This window comes from Mustelus asterias, unplaced genomic scaffold (assembly GCF_964213995.1).
Source record: "Mustelus asterias unplaced genomic scaffold, sMusAst1.hap1.1 HAP1_SCAFFOLD_192, whole genome shotgun sequence".
NCBI lineage: Eukaryota > Metazoa > Chordata > Chondrichthyes > Carcharhiniformes > Triakidae > Mustelus > Mustelus asterias.
In genome coordinates this window covers 259333-281413 of record NW_027590185.1, presented here as the reverse complement: position 1 = coordinate 281413, position 22081 = coordinate 259333, and the positions used below count along the sequence as shown (strand labels likewise).

General features: G+C 48.7%; 1 protein-coding gene across 1 annotated transcript; it reads left to right on the top strand.

Moving 5' to 3' along the window:
* The first annotated feature begins 7896 nt into the window (after window positions 1–7896).
* On the top strand, window positions 7897–9816 carry LOC144485362 (uncharacterized). Its single transcript, XM_078203559.1, has one exon. It carries the CDS (start codon window positions 8375–8377, stop codon window positions 9245–9247), a length of 873 nt encoding a protein of 290 aa, XP_078059685.1. The 5' UTR covers window positions 7897–8374; the 3' UTR covers window positions 9248–9816.
* The last annotated feature ends 12265 nt before the right edge of the window (window positions 9817–22081 follow it).

Here is a 22081-nt window from a genome sequence, read left to right as displayed (position 1 = left end):
GAAGCAGGAGTCACACTTTAAAGATAAGGACTCTCCCATTTCAGGCAGATATCAGGGGAAGTTTCTTCTCTGAGGGTCATTAGTCTGTGGAATTTTCTTCCCCAGAGAGCAATGGAGGCTGTGGTTCATTGAACATATTCAAGGCTGAGTTAGACAGAGTATTAATCAACAAGGAATCAAGGATTATGGAGCAGCAGGAAAGTGGAGTGAAGGCCACAGTCAGATCAGCCATGATTCCTATTGAATTGTGGAGCAAGTTTGAGGGGCCAAATGGCTGACACCTGCTCCTAATCCTTGTGATCCGATACCCTCCATCATCTCGTGTGGCACGGGATAGATTCAGAATAGACATAGATCAAAACTGCACATCCATGAGGTGCTGTGGGTCATCAGCAGCTCAATATTCAGCCACTATCTGTAAACTCATGGCTCGGTATATCCCTCACTCTACCATTACCATCAAGCCAAGGGACCATCCTGGTTCAACATGGAGTGTAGGAGGACATGTCAGCAGCAGCACCAGGCACCCTAAAGCTGAGATTCCAATCTGGTGACTGGTAACACGGGACTATAAGCACACTAAACAACAGGAGCGGCAAGTTCTAGGCAGGACCAAACAATCCACAAACAACGGATCAGATCAGAGCTGCTGTCCCCCCACATCCAGTCATGAATGGTGAGGGACAATTAAACAAATCACAGAGAGAGAAAGCTCCACAGATGTCCCCATCCTCAATGACTGGGGAAAGAAGCGGATCAGTGCATTTAACTGTTTTGTCTTTAGTGATCACAGATATGTTATTGATATGTTCTTTGGATTCCGAGACCAGGAAAGACACTCTGGAAGGGATGGGAGCTGGGACTTGTCCATGAGAGTAACTGAAGGTGTGAAAACTGAAATAATTGAGAGTTAGAAAAGACAAAGGCCACAAAAAAGCAGCAATTGGTAACAAGACATTGATTAATCTGTTCTTATCCTGAAGAAATGAAGATCCCCGCTTTGCATCTGAAACAATATTAGTTAATCTGACATTTATCCAGAGTATTAATCTCCAGCCCAGTTATAGCGATGTTCAGAATGAACATGGTTCAGTCCTGGATGTCAGTACCAGCAGCAATAACAGCAGAATCCAATACCTGCAGACACTTGTCAACTTTCTGGTGGGTAAGATGGTGGGTTGACTGAGTGAATCCATCTCGCACTCAGAAGGTGAACGGTCTCTCTCCATTGTGAGTGTGTTGGTATCTCAGCAGGTGGAATGAGTGAGAAAATCCCTTCCCGTATTCAGAGCAAGTGAACGGTTTCTCCCCGGTGTGAATGTGCTGGTGTGTTCGCAGGTTGGATGAGCGAGTGAATCCCTTTCCACAGTCGGAGCAGGTGAACAGTCTCTCCCTGCGAACTTGCTAGTGTCTCAGCAGAATACTGGAGGTCTTAAAGCTCTTCCCACATTCAGAACATTTGAAAGGTTTCTTATCCAAGTGAACAAGTTGGTGTGATCTGAGGCTGGTTAAATAAATGAATCCTTTTCCACACAAGGAACAGGTGAGTGACCTCTCCCCAATGTGAACTCACGGTGTTTCTGGAGGCTGGACAGCAGAGTGAATTCCTTCCCACACACTGTGCATCTGAATGGCCTCTCCTCATTGTGAACTCACTGGTGTATCAGCAGATCACTTGTGGTTTTATAACGCTTCTCACATTCGGAACATTTGAAAGGTCTGTTATAAATGCGAACCAGTCGGTGTGTAGTGAGGTGGGATGATCATGTGAATCCGTTCCCTCACACAGAGCAGGTGAACAGCCTCTCCCCAGTGTGAGTGCGTTCATGTTCAATGAGGTTCTGTGATTATTTAAATAGCTTCCCACAATGCGAGCAACTGAACTGTCTCACAATGTGAATGATCTGGTGCTTGACAGGTCCTCAGAGCTTTTAGAATTGTTCTCACTGTCAAAGCCTCTCTTCAATGTGAACTTGCTGGTGGGTCAGCAGGTGGGATGATTGAATGAATCCCTTCCTGCACACGGAGCAGATGAATGGTCTCTCCCCAATGTGACCGCGGTGATGCATTTCCAGCAGAGATGGATAATTGAATCCCTTCCCACAGTAACCACATTTTCAAGTTGTTTTACACAGAGGGTGGTGGGTGCCTGGAACTCGATGCCGGGGGAGGTAGTGGAAGCAGATATGATAGTGAGTTTTAAGGGGCGTCTGGACAAATACATGAATAGGATGGGAATAGAGGGATATGGTCCCCGGAAGGGTAGGGGGTTTTAGTTCAGTCGGGCAACATGGTCAATGCAGGCTTGGAGGGCCGAAGGGCCTGTTCCTGTGCTGTAGTTTTCTTTGTTCTTTGTTCCATGGTTTCTCCATGGTGCCAGTATCCTTGTGTCTCTCTTGGTTAAATGATCTGTTCAAGCCTTGCCCACACAAAGAACTTGTGTATTCTTTCTCAGTAAGGGAATCAAGGGTCATGGGGATAAGACAGGAAAGTGGAGTTCAGGATTATATCAGATCAACCATGATCTCATTGAATGGTGGAGCAGACTCGATGGGCCCAATGGCCTAACTCAGATCCTAGGTCTTCCCATCCTTTGGCTCGCTGCTGTGAATAGTGTGATGTTTTTTTCAGGCTGTGTAACTGGTTAAAGCTGTTTCCACAGTCAGCTCACTGGAACTTGGGTGTATGTTTGTTCGGTGCTTTTCCAGTCACACTGATGTTTGAAATCTTTCACATTTAAAGGTCGATGATATTCATGTTGTGATGAATGGAGTGACTTTTTCAGATTTTGATGTGATGTTTGTTTTCAGTTTCCCGTCTGTGTACCTGTGTACCTGGAATGCTCCACCATTCAATGAGATCATGGTTGATCTGATATAATCCTCAACTCCATTGGCAGAGTCAGTACCACTGTCAGTACAGGATAGAAATTCAGAACAAGCATTTCTCGTTTCCACAGAACATTCTTTTCTCTCTTGTTTCTCCAATCTTATGGTCCAATCAAACTTCCATCTCAACTAAACCAGAACTTTGTTTCCAGTGTCTATGAGACACTCTGTACCCTGAGTTGTGGAAGGTATCGAGTGTTCCAGTCGACACCGCACACTCCCTCTCCAGGACCATTCGAGCATGGACAAGACCACGGAAGAGCAGCCGACAGCCAAGTTACCTCCTGCTGATCTACAAATTACTGTTTTAAACCAGCCCCAAGAGCAGGTCCAGGAAAAGATCCTCTGACCTCCCTCGCCTGCTCCACACTGGGCAGCCAACGAATAGGAGTGTGGGGCAGAAAAGAAGTGTAATTAAAAGTGGAGAGGCAGCTCCTTCAAGGTCTGCAACCTCTCACACTGAAAATAAACATGGTTCATGGACTCCTCGCGGCTGCAAAACATCAGCTGCAGCTTGAGAGTGGATGAAAATGTTGACCAAACTCATATTCTGATGGCTGTATCGGACACTAGGACCCGGTGGGAAGAGAATAACCTTAGCCCCGCCCCCATACTGTTGCGTCAAGAATACCCTGCCGCATGCGCTCCTCGTTGAACCAAGATGGCGGCCGTCAGCCTGGATTTGGGCCTCGGAGGGGAAAAGATCCGGAGCTGCAAACACGGGAGCGGCAGAGTCTCAATCGGAGTTTGAGGTGCTCACCAATTGTTTAGAAACTCTCCCTATCCAGAACCCGCTCCCTCAGAGTTTTCTTTTCCTTCCCCGCTGCAAAGAGGCAAAAACAGCCCAACCCCATCGCCATTACTGACAGTGCGCACGCTCCAATATGGGGGGTTAATGCGCTTGCGCGGTGTCTGCCTCTGGTGTGAATAGGGGACATTCTGCACCGCGGGGAATGCTGGCTCAGGACTCTGCCATTGAAAGTTATTCTTAGTAGCTCGTGATGTTTTTACTATTGTGTGTAGATTGGGGGACGGGGGCGGGTTCGATAAATTAATTAAAAGAGGAACCAAGCTATACTGAAATCTATGCATAGATCTTTCATTATCCATCAGAAAGAAAGGGAGTGGTAATAGGTGGAGAATTGCAAATGTCCCAAAGTCTTCCACAAGCAGCAGCAATTACAGCGGAATCCAAGAGCTCCAGTCAAATGTAAACTCAGAAAATGGTGTGACTGAGTGAAGTATTTCACTGAGTAATTGTCAGGATTGTATTCTCATGGATATTCCAGGTCATTTCTCAAAATCACTCAATAGAGGTGGGTGTCATTGATTAGACCAGCACTTATTTCCCATCCCTAATTGCCCTTGAAAAGTTGTTGGTGAGCTGCCTTCTTAAATCGCTGCAATCCATGTGGTAGGTACACCCACAGTGCTGTTAGGGAGGGAATTCCAAGATTTTGATCCAATGACAGCGAAGGAAAGCGACATATTTCCAAATCAGGATGGTGAGTGGCTTGGAGGGGGAATTCCAAATGGTGGTTTCCCATCTGTCCTTGGCCTTGTAGATTGTAGTGGTCGTGGGTTTTGTTTCATTGCAAGTTTCATATAGATTTGCAAAAAAATAAAACTTCTTAGGATGTGGACATTACTGACAAGGCCCAGGTTACTGTCCTGAATTACTATCCTGCACTGACAGTGATATGTTACCAATCACCAGTTATCCTTTGTGATGGTGATAGTTGGCCTTTTTCTTAAACCTCTGCCGTCCATATAGTAAAGGTGCTCCCACAATGCAACAGTATTAGAATTTTAACCCAGTCACATTGAAGGCTCAGTGATATTTGTCCAAGTCAGGGAGTTGTGTGGTTTTCCCATGTCCCAGCTGCTCTGGTACTTCCAGGTGGGAAAGATTGTGGGTTTGGGAGATTCTGCCAAAATGCTGGTTGAGTTGCTGATGTATAAAATCTCTTTCCATCACCCTTCTCCCGACCTCTCCCTCTTCACACATAAAGGCTGGATTTTTATTGTGGGCTCTGAAGGGGTGAAGGGTTCCTTTCCCTCAGTGCACTGGTAAACAGTTTGAAGCTTTATGACAATCCAGCAGCTTTCATATCCTTTTTCCTATTCCCAATCCCACAATTTACCAGATTCATTCAGCTCAATTTCACATCTTGCCTTTGTGTTATAATGGCTTGTCTCTTATGTTTCCCTCTTTCTGTTTTCAATTCATTTTTCAGGGGATTAGAAGGTGAGGAATTACAGACAATTGTAAATCAAGGATCACATCAAGATCTGACTGAGTGCCTCGATTCATAGAACCATAGAAAATTACAGCTCAGAAACAGGCCTTTTGGCCCTTCTTGTCTGTGCCGAACCATTTTATGCCTAGTCCCACTGACCTGCACTTGGACCATATCCCTCCACATCCCTCTCATCCATGAACCCGTCCAAGGTTTTCTTAAATGTTAAAAGTGACCCCGCATTTACCACTTTATCCGGCAGCTCATTCCACACTCCCACCACTCTCTGCGTGAAGAAGCCCCCCCTAATATTCCCTTTAAACTTTTCTCCTTTCACCCTTAACCCATGCCCTCTGGTTTTTTTCTCCCCTAGCCTCAGCGGAAAAAGCCTGCTTGCATTCACTCTATCTATACCCATCAAAATCTTATACACCTCTATCAAATCTCCCCTCAATCTTCTACGCTCCAGGGAATAAAGTCCCAATCTATTCAATCTCTCTCTGTAACTCAGCTTCTCAAGTCCCGGCAACATCCTTGTGAACCTTCTCTGCACTCTTTCAATCTTATTTACATCCTTCCTGTAACTAGGTGACCAAAACTGTACACAATACTCCAAATTCGGCCTCACCAATGCCTTATATAACCTTACCATAACACTCCAACTTTTATACTCGATACTCCGATTTATAAAGGCCAATGTACCAAAGGCACTCTTTACGACCCTATCCACCTGTGACGTCACTTTTAGGGAACTCTGTACCTGTATTCCCAGATCCCTCTGTTCAACTGCACTCTTCAGAGTCCTACCATTTACCCTGTACGTTCTTCTTTGGTTTGTCCTTCCAAAGTGCAATATCTCACACTTGTCTGCGTTAAATTCCATTTGCCATTTTTCAGCCCATTTTTCTAGTTGGTCCAAATCCCTCTGCAAGCTTTGAAAACCTTCCTCACTGTCCACTACACCTCCAATCTTTGTATCATCAGCAAACTTGCTGATCCAATTTACCACATTATCATCCAGATCATTGATATAGATGACAAACAACAATGGACCCAACACCGATCCCTGCGGCACACCACTAGTCACAGGCCTCCACTCAGAGAAGCAATCCTCCACAACCACTCTCTGGCTTCTTCCATTGAGCCAGTGTCTTATCCAATTTACTACCTCCCCATGTATACCCAGCGACTGAACCTTCCTAACTAACCTCCCATGAGGGACCTTGTCAAAGGCCTTGCTGAAATCCAGGTAGACAACATCCACTGCCTTCCCTTCATCCACTTTCCTGGTAACCTCCTCGAAAAACTCTGACAGATTGGTCAAACATGACCTACCACGCACAAAGCCATGTTGACTCTCCCTAATAAGTCCCTGTCTATCCAAATATTTGTAGATCCTATCCCTTATCACACCTTCCAATAACTTGCCCACCACCGACGTCAAACTTACTGGCCGATAATTTCCCGGATTTCTTTTGGAACCTTTTTTAAACAACGGAACAACATGAGCCACCCTCCAATCATCCGGCACCTCCCCCGTGAATACTGACATTGTAAATATGTCTGCCAGGGCCCCTGCAAGTTCAACACTAGCTTCCCTCAAGGTCCGTGGGAATACCCTGTCCGGTCCTGGGGATTTATCCACTCTGATTTACCTCAAGACAGCGAGCACCTCCTCCCCTTTAATCTGTAAAGGTTCCATGGCCTCCCTACCAGTTTGCCCTATTTCCATAGAGTCCATGCACGTTTCCTCAGTAAATACGGATGCAAAAAAACCACTTAGTATCTCCCCCGTCTCTTTTGGTTCCATACACAGTGTGCCACTCTGGTCTTCAAGAGGACCAATTTTATCCCTCACTATCCTTTTGCTCCTAACATACCTATAGAAGCTCTTTGGATTTTCCTTCACTCTGTCTGCCAAAGCAACCTCATGTCTTCTTTTAGCCCTCCTGATTTCCCTCTTAAGTAGCTTCTTGCACTTTTTATACTCCTCGAGCATCTGAAGTGTTCCTTGCTGCCTGTACATTTCATACAACTCTCTCTTCCTCTTAATCAGTGTGACAATCTCCCTCGAGAACCAAGTTTCCTTATTCCTATTTACTTTGCCTTTAATCCTGACAGGAACATACAAACTCTGCACTCTCAAAATTTCTCCTTTGAAGGCCTCCCACTTTCCATTTACATCCTTACCAGAGAACAGCCTGTGCCAATCCACACTTCACAGATCCCTTCTCATTTCATCAAATTTGGCCTTTTTCCAGTTCAGAACTTCAACCCGAGGACCAGATCTATCCTTATCCACGATCAGGTTGAAACTAATGGCATTATGATCACTGGATCCAAAGTGTTCCCTCACACTCACATCCATCACCTGCCCTAACTCATTTCCCAATAGGAGATCCAATATTGCATCCTCTCTAGTTGGCACCTCTATATACTGATGTAGAAAATTCTCCTGAACACATTTTACAAACTCTACCCCGTCTAAACCTTTAACAGTATGCGAGTCCCAATCTATATGTGGAAAATTAAAATCCCCTACTCTCACAACTTTGTGTTTCTTGCAGTTGTCAGCTATCTCTCCGCTGATTTGCTCCTCCAGTTCTCGCTGACTATTGGGTGGTCTATAATACAAGCCCATTAATGTGGTCATACCTTTCCTGTTTCTCAGCTCCACCCATAGGGCCTCTGTGGACAAGCTCCCTAATCTATCCTGCCTGAGTACCGCTGTAACATTTCCCCTGACCAACAATGCCACCCCCCCCACCTTTTATCCCTCTGCCTCTATCCCGCCTGAAACATTGGAACCCTGGAACATTGAGCTGCCAGTCCTGCCCCTCCTGTAGCCAAGTTTCACTAATGGCTATAATGTCATATTTCCACGTGTCTATCCACGCCTTCAGCTCATCTGCCTTCCCTACAATACTCCTGGCATTGAAATAGACACACCTCAAAAAATTATTTCCACCACACTCTACCCTTCCATTTGTGATTTTGCTTGAACTAACCTGTCTTTTTACCCCTGCTCCACTATCTGCTCTGGCACTCTGGTTCCCACCCCCCTGCAAATCTAGTTTAAACGCTCCCCAATAACACTAGCAAATCTCCCTGCAAGTATATTGGTCCCCTTGTAGTTTAGGTGTAACCCGTCTCTCTTGTACAGGTCCCACCTGCCCCAGAAGAGGTCCCAATGATCCAAGAATTGGAAACCCTGCATCAGGATCTAAATATCATAGGCCATTAAACATGGATGAAAAAAGCACCATTCAGAGTGGGGAGAAACCATACACATGTTCTGTGTGTGGACAAGGCTTCAAACGATCGTCTGGCCTGTCAAGACACAAGCGCAGTCACATCAGGGAGAGACCGTATAAATGTGGACACTGTGGGAAAGGATTCAATTACCCAGTTGACCTGCAAAATCACCAACGCACTCACACTGGAGAGAGACCTTTTAGCTGCCCTGTGTGTGGGAAGGGATTCACTCAGACAGCTGGCCTGTTGATTCACCAGCGCATTCACAGCAGGGAGAGGCAGTTCACCTGCTCTGAATGTGGAAAAGGATTTACTCAGTCATCGGCCCTGCTGATACAGCGACACATTCACACAGGGGAGAGGCCATTCAACTGCTCCGTCTGTGGGAAGGGATTCACAGATTTCTCTGCCCTGCAGAGACACCAGCGAGTTCACACCGACAGGAGAGAGTTTAAATGCACTGAGTGTGGAAGGAGTTTTAAAACTCGATGCACACTGCGGGAGCACCAGTACATTCACACCGGTTCCACACCATTCAGCTGCTCCCACTGCCAGAAGGGGTTCAGGACATCATTCCACCTTGTGGCACATGAACGCATTCACACTGGAGAGAGGCCATTCACCTGCTCTGAATGTGGGAAGGGATTTAACCATCATCCAACCTGCAGAAACACCAACGAGTTCACAGTGAAGAGAGACCGTTTAAATGTCCAGACTGCGGGAAGGGCTATAAAAGTTCTGACGAACTGCGTCACCATCAACGTGTTCACTCTGACGAGAGACCAATCACGTGTTCTCACTGCGGGACTGGCTTCAGGCGATCAGGCGACCTCACTGTACACCAGCGAATTCACACTGGGGTGAGGCCGTTCACCTGCCCTGTGTGTGGGAAGAGATTCACTTGTTTATCCTCTCTCACTTCACACCAACTTGTTCACACAAATGAGAGACCGTTCAGATGTTCTGACTGTGAGAAGAGCTTTAAAAGCAGAAAACCTCTGCTCGCACACCAGCGAAATCACTCTGAGGACAAACCGTTCACCTGCACTGAGTGTGGGAAAGGATTCACCCGGTCATCCATTCTGCTGAGACACCAACAAGTTCACAGTGAGGAGAAGCCGTTCACTTGTTCAAAGTGTGGAAAGAGATTCACCCAGTCATACAACCTGGTGAGACACCAGCGACTTCACCAGTGATCACAGGGGTGTGATTCTGCTGTTATTGCTGCTGTTAATCACATCCCAGACTGAATTATGTTTATACTGATAGTTGGAGTTTTTCTGATGTAAATCAACCCTGTTGGGCTTGTAGAATACCCCACAGCATCTCTCATTCATGTGTCAATAAATCTTCACGCCTGCAGACCTTGTTTTAAATTTAAATCACTCGGAAACTGTATTGAACTAAAGATGAACAATAAACAGATGACAGTCCAATCCACCCCTGTGTGAATGTGCCGATGTATCAGCAGGCCGATGACTAAAGTCTGTTTTGTAACTTCAGGATAAGGATGTGAAAGCTCTGAATGTTGGTTCTCTCCTATGTCGGCTGGAGCTATTTGATAGGTCGGATGTTCATAGCTGTAAACTTGTCAGATGTTAAGGAATTACTATTGGAGTAAACTCACCCATTTATAACCTCAGACTCTGGTCCCTATTGTAATGAATAAGTAACACAGTGGAACAGCGAGGGAAATATGTGGGGCGACGGGGATAGGGCCTGGGTAAGATGCTCTGTTGGAGAGTTAGTGCAGACTCGATGGGCCCTGTACCCTTGTGCATTTACCCTGCTAACCCCCGCTAACTTATACATCGTTGGACGCTAACAGATAATTTAACATGGCCAATCCACCTAACCTGCACATCTTTGGACTGTAGGAGGAAACTGAAGCACCCAGAGGAAACTCAGACACAGGGAGAAGGTGCAAACTCCACACACAAACCCAAGGCTGGATTCAAACCCAGTGCTGTCAGGCAGCAGTGTTAACCACTGTTCCACAGTGCAGCCCTTCATAGAATCCCTACAGTGCAGAAGGAGGCCATTCGGCCCATCGAGTCTGCACCGACCACAATCCCACCCAGGCCCTACCCCCCACATATTTACCCGCTAATCCCTCTAACCTACACATCTCAGGACTCTAAGGGGCAATTTTTAACCTGGCCAATCAACCTAACCCGCACATCTTTGGACTGTGGGAGGAAACCGGAGCACCCGGAGGAAACCCACGCAGACACGAGGAGAATGTGCAAACTCCACACAGACAGTGACCCGAGCCAGGAATTGAACCCTGGAGCTGTGAAGCAGCAGTGCTAACCACCGTGCTACCGTGCCGCCCTTCTGCTGCTGAATCCCACATCCACACATTACTGCCAGACTTGACAATTTCAACACATTCCTGACTGGTCTCCCACATTCTGTAATTTTGAGATAATCCAAAATGTCCCCATGTCTTGCAGACGCTTCCTCCATCTCCACAACCCCCTCTTCTAATTCTGGACCTCTGTGCAGCCCCTTTGCAATTCCTGCAGCATTGCTGGCCTGCGGACTAATGTATGGTTCAATTCCCATTCCAGCTGAGGTCGGTGTCGGAGCTGTCTCCTCACCCTGCCCAAGAGTGGATGGTAACGGCAGCCTGCTACTGACACAAACTGCCAGGAAAACAGCTCTGGATGACACATCAGCAGACATTTGGGGTTCCAAATGCTTGAAAACTGTTAACCTGTGTGAAATTGAGGTGTATTACAGCCTAATTTAAATATAGGAAGAGTGTCATTGCTTATTTAGTCACTGCTATAAACAGCGGAATTCTCACTTTGTAAACCTCAGCTTGAAGGAATAAAGTGAATAAATTGGGATATTAACTTTTACCATTATCCATCTGAAGCCAATGGACTCCTTTTTCCCTGTCCTGATGTGACACTGAATCTTCTTCGGTTTGAAGAAGAAACTTAACCTTAGAGCACTGGGTGGTACAGTGGCCCAGTGGTTCGCACTGCTGCCTCACAGCGCCAGGGATTTGGATTCGATTCCCGGCTTGGGTCACTGTGTGGAGTTTGCACATTTTCCCCGTGTCTGTGGATTTCCTCCGGATGCTCCGGTTTCCTCCCACAGTCTGAAAGATGTGCTGGTTAGGGTGCAATGGCCAAGCTGAATTCTCCCTCAGTGTTACCCGAACAGGTGCCGGAGTGTGGCGACCAGGGGATTTTCACAGTAACTTCATTACAGTGTGAATGTAAACCTTCTTGTGACTCATAAATAAACTTTACTGTTGGCCTCAGTACCCGAGACCTGGCAGGATAGCAAGAATGGCCTGGGGCTCCAGTGAGGTGTACTGGAGGGGCCGGAGTGGGCAAGTGGTGACACTGGGAGGAGCAGCAGCTGGGAGGCCTACAGCGACCTCTGGTGGACAGGATTGGTGACAGCAGCAGCGCAGTCTGCGCAAAAGCTTCCCCAGTTCAGCTGATCAGAGAGACTGGGAACCTCTCCAAATGTAAACTTCAGCTTCTCACATTCACCCCCATTCATCCCTCTCTCCCTCCATCCACCTCACTCTCCCTCCCTTCTCCATCCCTCCCTCTCACTATCCATCCCTCTCTCCCTCCTCCCATCCCTCCCTACAACAAGAACCATTCACTGAGCACAGCAGTTTCACCCTCATTCCCCCAGTCTGTATTCCAGCCTTTATCACATCCACTCTGCTCCCAGATACTTTACACCATTAGATATTACAATTCAAACTTTATAATCTCTACAATTTACTATTTGTTCAAGGAGATGAGGGCGGCATGGTGGCACAGCGGTTAGCACTGCTGCCTCACAGCGCCACGGACCTGAGTTCAATTCCTGGCTTGGGTCACTGTCTGTGCAGAGTCTGCACATTCTCCCTGTGTCTGCGTGGGTTTCCTCCGGGTGCTCCGGTTTCCTCCCACAGTCCAAAGATGTGCTGCTTAGGTTGGCTGGCCATGCAAAATTGACCCTAGTGTCAGGAGGATTAGCAGGTTAAATATGTGGAGTTACGGGGGTAGCGCCTGGGTGGGATTGTGGTTGGTGCAGACTCGATGGGCTGAATGGCCTTCTTCTGCACTGTAAGATTCTACGATTCTATGAGATCACAAAATTAAAGTTAAAAGTTAAATTTATTTATTAGTCACATTAAAGCTTACATTAACAGTGCAATGAAGTTACTGTGAAATTCCCCTAGTCACCACAGTCCGGCACCTGTTCAGGTCAATGCACCTAAACAGCGCATCTTTCAGACTGTGGGAGGAAACCGGAGCACCCGGAGGGAACCCACACAGACACGGGGAGAACGTGCAGACTCTGCACAGACAGTGACCCAAGCCGAGAATTGTACCCGGGTCCCTGGCGCTATGAGGCAACCGTGCAGACAGACAGTCAAGAAATCATTAATTCTACTCCCACCCGGAGCTATGGGGATGTATTTATACATTATCTCATTTCACAATAAAACACACACACTGAGTTTCAGATTGGCTTCTGTTATTATTTTGGTGCCCAGCTAGTGGATTAGACTGAGACTGACATCAACTGTGTGCATGTGTGTGTGCGTGGGTGGGCGTGTTCACATAAACAGATAGAAACTAGAAGCAGGGGTAGGCCATGTGTCCCTTCGAGCCTGCCCCACCATCCGCCTTGACCATGGCCGATCATCGAATTCAATATCCTGATCCCTTCGTTCCTCCCATATCCCTTTAGCCCCATATATGCGTGTCTGTGAATGTATGTGTGCATCTGTGAGTTTGTCTGCATCTAGAATAATGGGCGATTGACTTACCTGATGAGGGAGCAGCACCCTGAAACTCATGATACCAAATAAACCTGTTGGAATTTAACCTGGTGTTGTGAGACTTCTATCTAGAATCATAGAATCCAACAGTGCAGAAGGAGGCCATTCGTCCCATCGAGTCTGCACCGCCCACAATCCTATCCAGGCCCTATCCCCTTAATGCCATGCATTTACCCCAGCTAGTCCCCCTGACACAAAGGGGCAATTTAGCATGGCCAATCCACATAACCCGCCCATCTTTGGACTGTGGGAGGAAACTGGAGCACCCAGAGGGAACCCATGCAGATGCGGGGAGAATGTGCAAACTCAACACAGACAGTTACCCAAAACTTGAATCAAACCCGGGTCCCTGGTGCTGTGAGGCAGCGGTGCTAAGCACTATGCCACAGTGCAGTAATCCAGGGAACTGGATTAATTGTTGGATTACACAGTGATATGTTACAGAGCAGAAATCCAGGAGAACTGGATTAATTGTTGGATTACACAGTGATATGTTACAGAACAGTAATCCAGGGGAACTGGATTAATTGTTGGATTACACAGTGATATGTTACAGAGCAGTAATCCAGGGGAACTGGATTAATTGTTGGATTACACAGTGATATGTTACAGAACAGTAATCCAGGGGAACTGGATTAATTGTTGGATTACACAGTGATATGTTACAGAGCAGTAATCCAGGGGAACTGGATTAATTGTTGGATTACACAGGGATATGTTACAGAGCAGTAATCCAGGGGAACTGGATTAATTGTTGGATTACACAGGGATATGTTACAGAGTCTTAAAATCGGAAATAAAACTGTCAATGCCACAAATAGTCAACAGGCCAGGCAGCTTCTATAGAGGCAGAAACAGAGTGAAACATACAGCCAAACATCCATATGAATGAGGAGAAGCAGTGGACCATTGGGCCCCTCTGCTTCAGCATTTGACAAGATCCCAACTGATCTGATTCTGGCCAGAACACAATGGGGGCAGAGATTGTGGTGTAAAATTGTTGAGCTGAGTTTTGTTCTGAAGGCTGTAAAGTGTCTCTTTCAGTTGCGAGAAACAATAATATATTTCCCAGTTCCGATGACAGGTCACACCGAGTCTGTTTCTCTCTCCACAGAGGCTGCCTGACTTGTTGAGTATTTCCAGCCAAAAGAGAAAACGCTGGAAAATCCCAGCAGGTCTGGCAGCATCTGTAAGGAGACAAAAAGAGCTGAGGTTTCGAGTCCAGGTGACCCTTTTGACAAAAGCAGCAATTTGCTTTCATTCATGAATATTTCCAGCGTTTTCCGTTTTATGTCAAGCAGAGAATGTGCAAGAATTGTCACACCTGGAACAGATGTCTCTTCCTCAGGACACCCCAGCTCGGGTCTGGGGGGGGGTTCGGGTAACGTTCATAATTTTGTGTTTGTGTCTGGTGCAAATAATACTTCAGATTAAACGGAGAAGCTTTTTAAACTGAGGAGAGTAACTGCATTTGGGCGCTGACTTTAAACAACGTTAACAAGCCCGGGCTGCTGGAGAAACATTTTGGGATTTGTGAGCAGTCAGTTCCGGCTGGTTTGAAGTGAAATCCTGTCGGTGCTGCGGCAAATCTGAACTCAAACCAGACAAACTGGAACCGCTGGGTTAGAGATTCCGGGTGTTGGGATGTGGAGGCTGGGGGAGGGGGAGATGGCGGGAAAACTCTGAGCCTGACTTCAGACAGGGTGAGCGGGGTAAAGGGGAGGAATGACAGAGTTAATGTGGGAGTCAGGGACAATAGCAGAAGGTGGGAAGCTCTGGAAAGGAGCACGGAGGGTAAAGGCCGTCAAAGAATGCTTGTTTAAATGAAGATAAAAGCAAAATACTGCGGATGCTGGAATCTGAAACAGAAACAGAAAATGCTGGAAATCTCAGCATCTGTGGAGAGAGAGTAGAGTTAATGCTTCCAGTCTGGATGATCACAGATGCGATCAGACCTGCTGAGGTTTTCCAGCACTTTCTGTTTTTGATTAACTGAAGGTTCAGCAGGGAAAGAAGCAGCGAACTGAACGCACTGAACCCAGGGGGAAGGGGGTGACACCGGATAAGGGACAGGCGCAGCTCAGTGAGGCTCTGCAAAGTCCATCAACACATCCACATTGAGAGCTGAGAGCGCCAAGGGGGAGGGGAAGGAGAAACTATTTGGGGCACAGCAGGAGGTCACCCCTCCCCCCACTCTGTGGTTCCACCGACCTGCCACACCTGGACAGGGTTGGCTCGAGGTGCAGGAAGCTGCAAGCTGAGAGGCTGAGCTGTGAACTGGGCCGGGTTGGGGGTTTGAGTGACAGTCCTGGGGCTATTTCAGGACAGGAACTGCCACAGATTCCCCCTTTTTCCTGGGACGTTTCAGTGGAGCTGTGTTGGTGAGTGTTTATAATCTCTGTCTCACTGTCTCGGTAATGGGGGTGGGTTAGAACCATAGAAAATTACAGCTCAGAAACAGGCCTTTTGGCCCTTCTTGTCTGTGCCGAACCATTTTTTGCCCAGTCCCACTGACCTGCACTTGGACCATATCCCTCCACACCCCTCTCATCCATGAACCCGTCCAAGTTTTTCTTAAATGTTAAAAGTTGTAGATTGCTGTGAGTGTTAGAGTAAATAACCTCTCCTCATGCTGCCAGTTCCAGTCTGCAGACTCCATTTCTCAGTCCAGTTTGCTGCTCTGTCTCTGTCTGTCTGTACTTTGCTGCAGTGCTCCACATTCTGAGCAACATCCAGCCCATTGTTGTCACCCGAAATTTGCGGCAAACTACCTTCACTGTGGCACAGCGGTTCGCACTGCTGCCTCACTGAGTCTGGGTTCGATTCCAGCGGTGGGTGACTGTCTCTGTGGAGTTTGCACAGTAAGAAGTCTCATAACACCAGGTTAAAGTCCAATAAGTTTATTTGGAATCAAAGCAAATTACTGCGGATGCTGGAATTTGAGACCAAAAGAGAAATTGCTGGAAAATCTCAGCAGATATGGCAGGATCTGTCAGCAGAGAAAAGAGCTGATGCTTCGAATCCACATGACCCTTTGTCAAAGCTTTGACAAAGAGTAATCTGGACTCGAAATGTCAGCTCTTTTCTGTCCTTACAGATGTTGCCAAACCTGCTGAGATTTTCCAGCATTCTTCTTTTGGTTATTTGGAATCACGAGCTTTCAGAGCACTGCTCCTTCATCAGCGCTCTGAAAGCTTGTGGTTCCAAATAAACCTGTTGTTCTTTAACCTTATGTCGTGAGGCTTCTTACTGTGCTCACCCCAGCTCAGCGCTGGCATCTCCCCCTCATGTGTGGAGTTTGCACAATATCCCTCTGTCTGTGTGCATTTCCTCTGGGTGCTCCGGTTTTTTCTCATAGCCCAAAGATGTGCAGGTTAGGTAAATTTGTCCCTTGGTGTCCCAAGATATGTAGTGTCTAATTTGATTTATTATTGTCGCATGTTCTGGGATACAGTGAAAAGTATTATTTCTTGCGTGCTATAGAGAAAAAAAACGTAAATTGATGGAGTACATAGGGGGGAAGGAAAAGATTCGGGTGCAGAATATATTGTTGCCGTTGCAGGCAGGGTGAAGAAAAAGGTCAGTCGGAGGATTAGCAGGGTAAATGCGTAGGTTTACGGGGATAGGGGGTGTGCCTGGGAAAGATGCTCTGTCGTAGAGTCAGTACAGACTCGATGGATCGAATGGCCTCTTTCTGCACTGTAAGGTTTCTATGATACGTGAATTACGGCGAACAACTTTTGAATGGAGGGGTTTCTGAGGCGCAGAGCATTGTGGGAATTATGACCGCCATTAGTCAGTGACTGACTCTAAATGTTTAATTGCAGACTGAGGGCAGGTCAGCAACCTGAATCCTCAATTCTGTTTGTGACTCTCACAGGCTGCCTGGCCTGATGAATATCTCCAAGATTTATTTTCTTTGTCCCAGAAACAGTCTCTACAGAGTTTTGTTTCTGTGTTATTGTTTTATAAGTTCGAGTTTAGAAACACAGTTGGGAGCTGGCATAAATCAGGCTGTCTGTTGGATGCAGAACTCAGTTCCTGCACTCCCCCGTGTGGGTTTTTTTAATTGTTGTTTCAGTCTGAACTCTATTCATAACTTGCCTCTCAATCCTGCTGCGTTTTTCCAGCACCTTTTCTTTCAATTTTAAGTGGAACCTTAATACCTGCTTAGTACATAAGTACACATCACAAATTCAGAGGAATGTATTTTTAAAAATTAATTAATCTCAATTGCACAAGATAGTTTTCTATTATGTCTTTGATTGATAATGGCGCCGTTAATTCCCAGGTGCCCCGGCGGGCGTGAAAGTGTCCCATTCATTCCGCAGGAGCCTATTGCGCAGGCGCAATGCTGTATCTGGAGCATGCGCAGTGTCACTTTGCTCAGAGCTCTGCGAGTCGGGGGACTTTTTTTCAGCGGGTGAGAGTCAGCGGGGCGGAGGGAGGAATGGAGTCGGGGTGGGGAGGGAGGAAAGGAGCCGAGAGTCAGGATGGGGAGGGAGGAAAGGAGCCGAGAGTCGGGATGGGGAGGGAGGAATGGAGCTGGGAGTCGGGGTGGGGAGAGAGGAATGGAGTCGGGGTGAGGAGGAAGGAATGGAGTCGGGAGCCAGGATGGGGAGGGAGGAATGGAGCCCGGAGTCGGGGTGGAGAGGGAGGAATGGAGCCGGGAGTTGGGGTGGGGAGGGAGGAATGGAGCCGGGAGTTGGGGTGGGGAGGGAGGAATGGAGCCGGGAGTCGGGGTGGGGAGGGAGAAATGCAGCCGGGAGTCGGGGTGGGGAGGGAGGAATGCAGCCGGGAGTCAGGGTGGGGAGGGAGGAATGGAGCCGAGAGTCGGGGTGGGGAGGGAGGAATGGAGCCGGGAGTCGGGGTGGGGAGGGAGGAATGGAGTCGGGATGGGGGGGGAGGAATGGAGCCGAGAGTCGGGATGGGGAGGGAGGAATGGAGTCGGGATTGGGGGGGGAGGAATGCAGCCGGGAGTCGGGGTGGGGAGGGAGGAATGCAGCCGGGAGTCGGGGTGGGGAGGGAGGAATGGAGTCGGGATGGGGGGGGAGGAATGGAGCCGAGAGTCGGGATGGGGAGGGAGGAATGGAGTCGGGATTGGGGGGGGAGGAATGCAGCCGGGAGTCGGGGTGGGGAGGGAGGAATGCAGCCGGGAGTCGGGGTGGGGAGGGAGGAATGGAGCCGGGATGGGGGGGGGGAGGAATGGAGCCGAGAGTCGGGATGGGGAGGGAGGAATGGAGTCGGGATGGGGGGGGAGGAATGCAGCCGGGAGTCGGGGTGGGGAGGGAGGAATGCAGCCGGGAGTTGGGGTGGGGAGGGAGGAATGGAGTCGGGATGGGGGGGGAGGAATGGAGCCGAGAGTCGGGATGGGGAGGGAGGAATGGAGCCGGGAGTCGGGGTGGGGAGGGAGGAATGGAGTCGGGATGGGAGGAATGCAGCCGGGAGTCGGGGTGGGGAGGGAGGAATGCAGCCGGGAGTCGGGGTGGGGAGGGAGGAATGGAGCCGGGAGTCGGGGTGGGGAGGGAGGAATGGAGCCGGGAGTCGGGGTGGGGAGGGAGGAATGGAGCCGGGAGTCGGGGTGGGGAGGGAGGAATGGAGCCGGGAGTCGGGGTGGGGAGGGAGGAATGGAGCCGGGAGTCGTGGTGGCGAGGGAGGAATGGAGCCGGGATGGGGCGGGAGGAATGGAGCCGAGAGTCGGGATGGGGAGGGAGGAATGGAGTCGGGATGGGCGGGGAGGAATGCAGCCGGGAGTCGGGGTGGGGAGGGAGGAATGCAGCCGGGAGTCGGGGTGGGGAGGGAGGAATGGAGCCGGGATGGGGGGGGAGGAATGGAGCCGAGAGTCGGGATGGGGAGGGAGGAATGGAGTCGGGATGGGGGGGGAGGAATGCAGCCGGGAGTCAGGGTGGGGAGGGAGGAATGCAGCCGGGAGTCGGGGTGGGGAGGGAGGAATGGAGTCGGGATGGGGGGGGAGGAATGGAGCCGAGAGTCGGGATGGGGAGGGAGGAATGGAGTCGGGATGGGGGGGGAGGAATGCAGCCGGGAGTCGGGGTGGGGAGGGAGGAATGCAGCCGGGAGTCGGGGTGGGGAGGGAGGAATGGAGTCGGGATGGGGGGGGAGGAATGGAGCCGAGAGTCGGGATGGGGAGGGAGGAATGGAGTCGGGATGGGGGGGGGAGGAATGCAGCCGGGAGTCGGGGTGGGGAGGGAGGAATGCAGCCGGGAGTCGGGGTGGGGAGGGAGGAATGGAGCCGGGAGTCGGGATGGGGAGGGAGGAATGGAGCCGGGAGTCGGGGTGGGGAGGGAGGAATGGAGTCGGGGTGGGGAGGGAGGAATGGAGCCGGGAGTCGGGGTGGGGAGGGAGGAATGGAGCCGGGAGTCGGGGTGGGGAGGGAGGAATGGAGCCGGGAGTCGGGGTGGGGAGGGAGGAATGGAGCCGGGATGGCGAGGGAGGAATGGAGACGGGGTGGGGAGAGAGCGGAAGCTTCACAAACACCCGCTGGAGGCCGCAAGGCCCGAATAAGAACATGTGGGTCCCGGGTTTAAAGCTCCCGGGCTTTTATCCCGGGAAGAAGTCTCACAACACCAGGTTAAAGTACAACAGGTTTATTTGGTAGCACAAGCCACTAGCTTTCGGAGCGCTGCTTCTTCATCAGGTAAGTGGGAGCTCTGTTCACACACAGGGCATATAAAGACACAAAATATGAAGACACAAAATGAGTTTGTGTCTTCATATGCTCTGTTTGTAAACAGAACTCCCACTTACCTGATGAAGGAGCAGCGCTCTGAAAACTAGTGGCTTGTGCTACCAAATAAACCTGTTGGACTTTAACCTGGTGTTGTGAGACTTCTTACTGTGTTTACTCCAGTCCAACGCCAGCATCTCCATGTCATTTTTTCCCGGGAACAGGCCCTGGTTTTCGGCTGCCATCCTGTTTCAGCGGGGAAGGAGAGCGCATGCTCTCGGGCTGGTCATAATGGGCGTGGCTTCAGGGGGCTCGGTTCAGAACCACTATCTTCAGAGGGACAACAGGTTGCAGGGCGCATGCGCAACTATCCAAGAACATCGGAATAAGAACATAAGAATTCAGAACAGGAGCCCGTCATCCGGCCCATCGAGCCTGCTGCATCATTCAATAAGATCATGTCTACTTTGGAGAGCCTGGATAGACTGGGGCTTTTTTCTCTGGAGCACAGGAGACGGAGGGGTGATCTTATAGAGGGCTATAAAATAATGAGGGACACAGATCAGCTAGATAGTCAATATCTTTTCCCAAAGGTAGGGGAGTCTAAAACTAGCGGGCATAGGTTTAAGGTGAGAGGGGAGAGAAACAAAAGTGTCCAGAGGGGCAAATTGTTCACACAGAGGGTCATAGAGTCAGAGAGGTTTACAGCATGGAAACAGGCCCTTCGGCCCAACTTGTTCATGCCGCCCTTTTTTTTAAAACCCCTAAACTAAACCCAATTGCCTGCATTTGGCCCATATCCCTCTATACACATCGTACCCATGTAACTATCTAAATGCTTTTTAAAGGACAAAATTGTACCCGCCTCTACTACTACCTCTGGCAGCTTGTTCCAGACACTGACCACCCTCTGTGTGAAAAATTTCCCCTCTGGACACTTTTGTATCTCTCCCCTCTCAACTTAAACCTATGCCCTCCAGTTTTAGACTCCCCTATCTTTTGGAAAATATACTGACTATCGAGCTGATCTATGCCCCTCATTATTTTATAGACCTCTATAACATCACCCCTCAGCCTTCTGCACTCCAGATAAAAAAGTCCCAGTCTATCCAGCCTCTACTTGTAACTCAATCCATCAAGTTCCGGTAGCATCCTCGTAAATCTTTTCTGCACTCTTTCTATTTTAATAATATCCTTTCTATAATAGGGTGACCAGAATTGCACACAGTATTCCAAGTGTGGCCTTACCAATGTCTGGTACAACTTCAACAAGACATTCCAACTCCTGTATTCAATGTTCTGACTGATGAAACCAAGCATGCCGAATGCCTTCTTCACCACTCTGTCCACCTGTGACTCCACTTTCAAGGAGCTATGAACATGTACCCCTCGATCTCTTTGTTCTGTAACTCTCCCCAACGCCCTACCATTAACTGAGTAAGTCCTGCCCTGGTTCAATCTACCAAAATGCATCACCTCGCATTTGTCGAAATTAAACTCCATCTGCCATTCGTCAGCCCACTGGCCCAATTGATCAAGATCCCATTGCAACTGGATAGGGTGGTGAGTATTTGGAACAAGCTGCCAGAGGTAGTAGTAGAGGCGGGTACAATTTTGTCTTTTAAAAAGCATTTAGATAGTTACTTGGGTATGATGGGTATAGAGGGATATGGGCCAAATGCGGGCAATTGGGATGAGCTCAAGGGTTTAAAAAAAAGGGCAGCATGGACAAGTTGTGGATCAGAACCTCAGCTTTGAATATATTCAATGACCTGCCTCCAATCCTCACTGGTGAAGACAGAGTTCCAAAGATCAACAGCCCGTTGAGAGAATAGATTTCTCTTCATCTTAATCTTAAATCCTTTATTTTTACTTGATTCCCACACCAAAGGAAACATCCTCAGCATCCACATTGTCAAGCACCTTATATCATATGAATCATAGTATCCCTGCAGTGCAGAAGGAGACCATTTGGTCCATCAAGTCTGTACCGACCACAATACTACCCAGGCCCCATCCCCACTACCCCCTGCATTTCCTCTGCTAATCCCCCTGACACTCGGGTCAATTTAGCATGGTCGACCCACCTGATCCATACATCTTTGGACTGTGGGAGGAAACCGGAGCAACCTGAGGAAACTCTCACAGACATGGGGAAAATGTGCAAACTCCACACAGACAGTGACCCAATGCCGGAATTGAACCT

Coding starts and splice junctions, on each gene's coding strand:
- LOC144485362 (XM_078203559.1), top strand. CDS start 8,375: ATGGATGAAAAAAGCACCATTCAGAGTGGGGAGAAACCATACACATGT.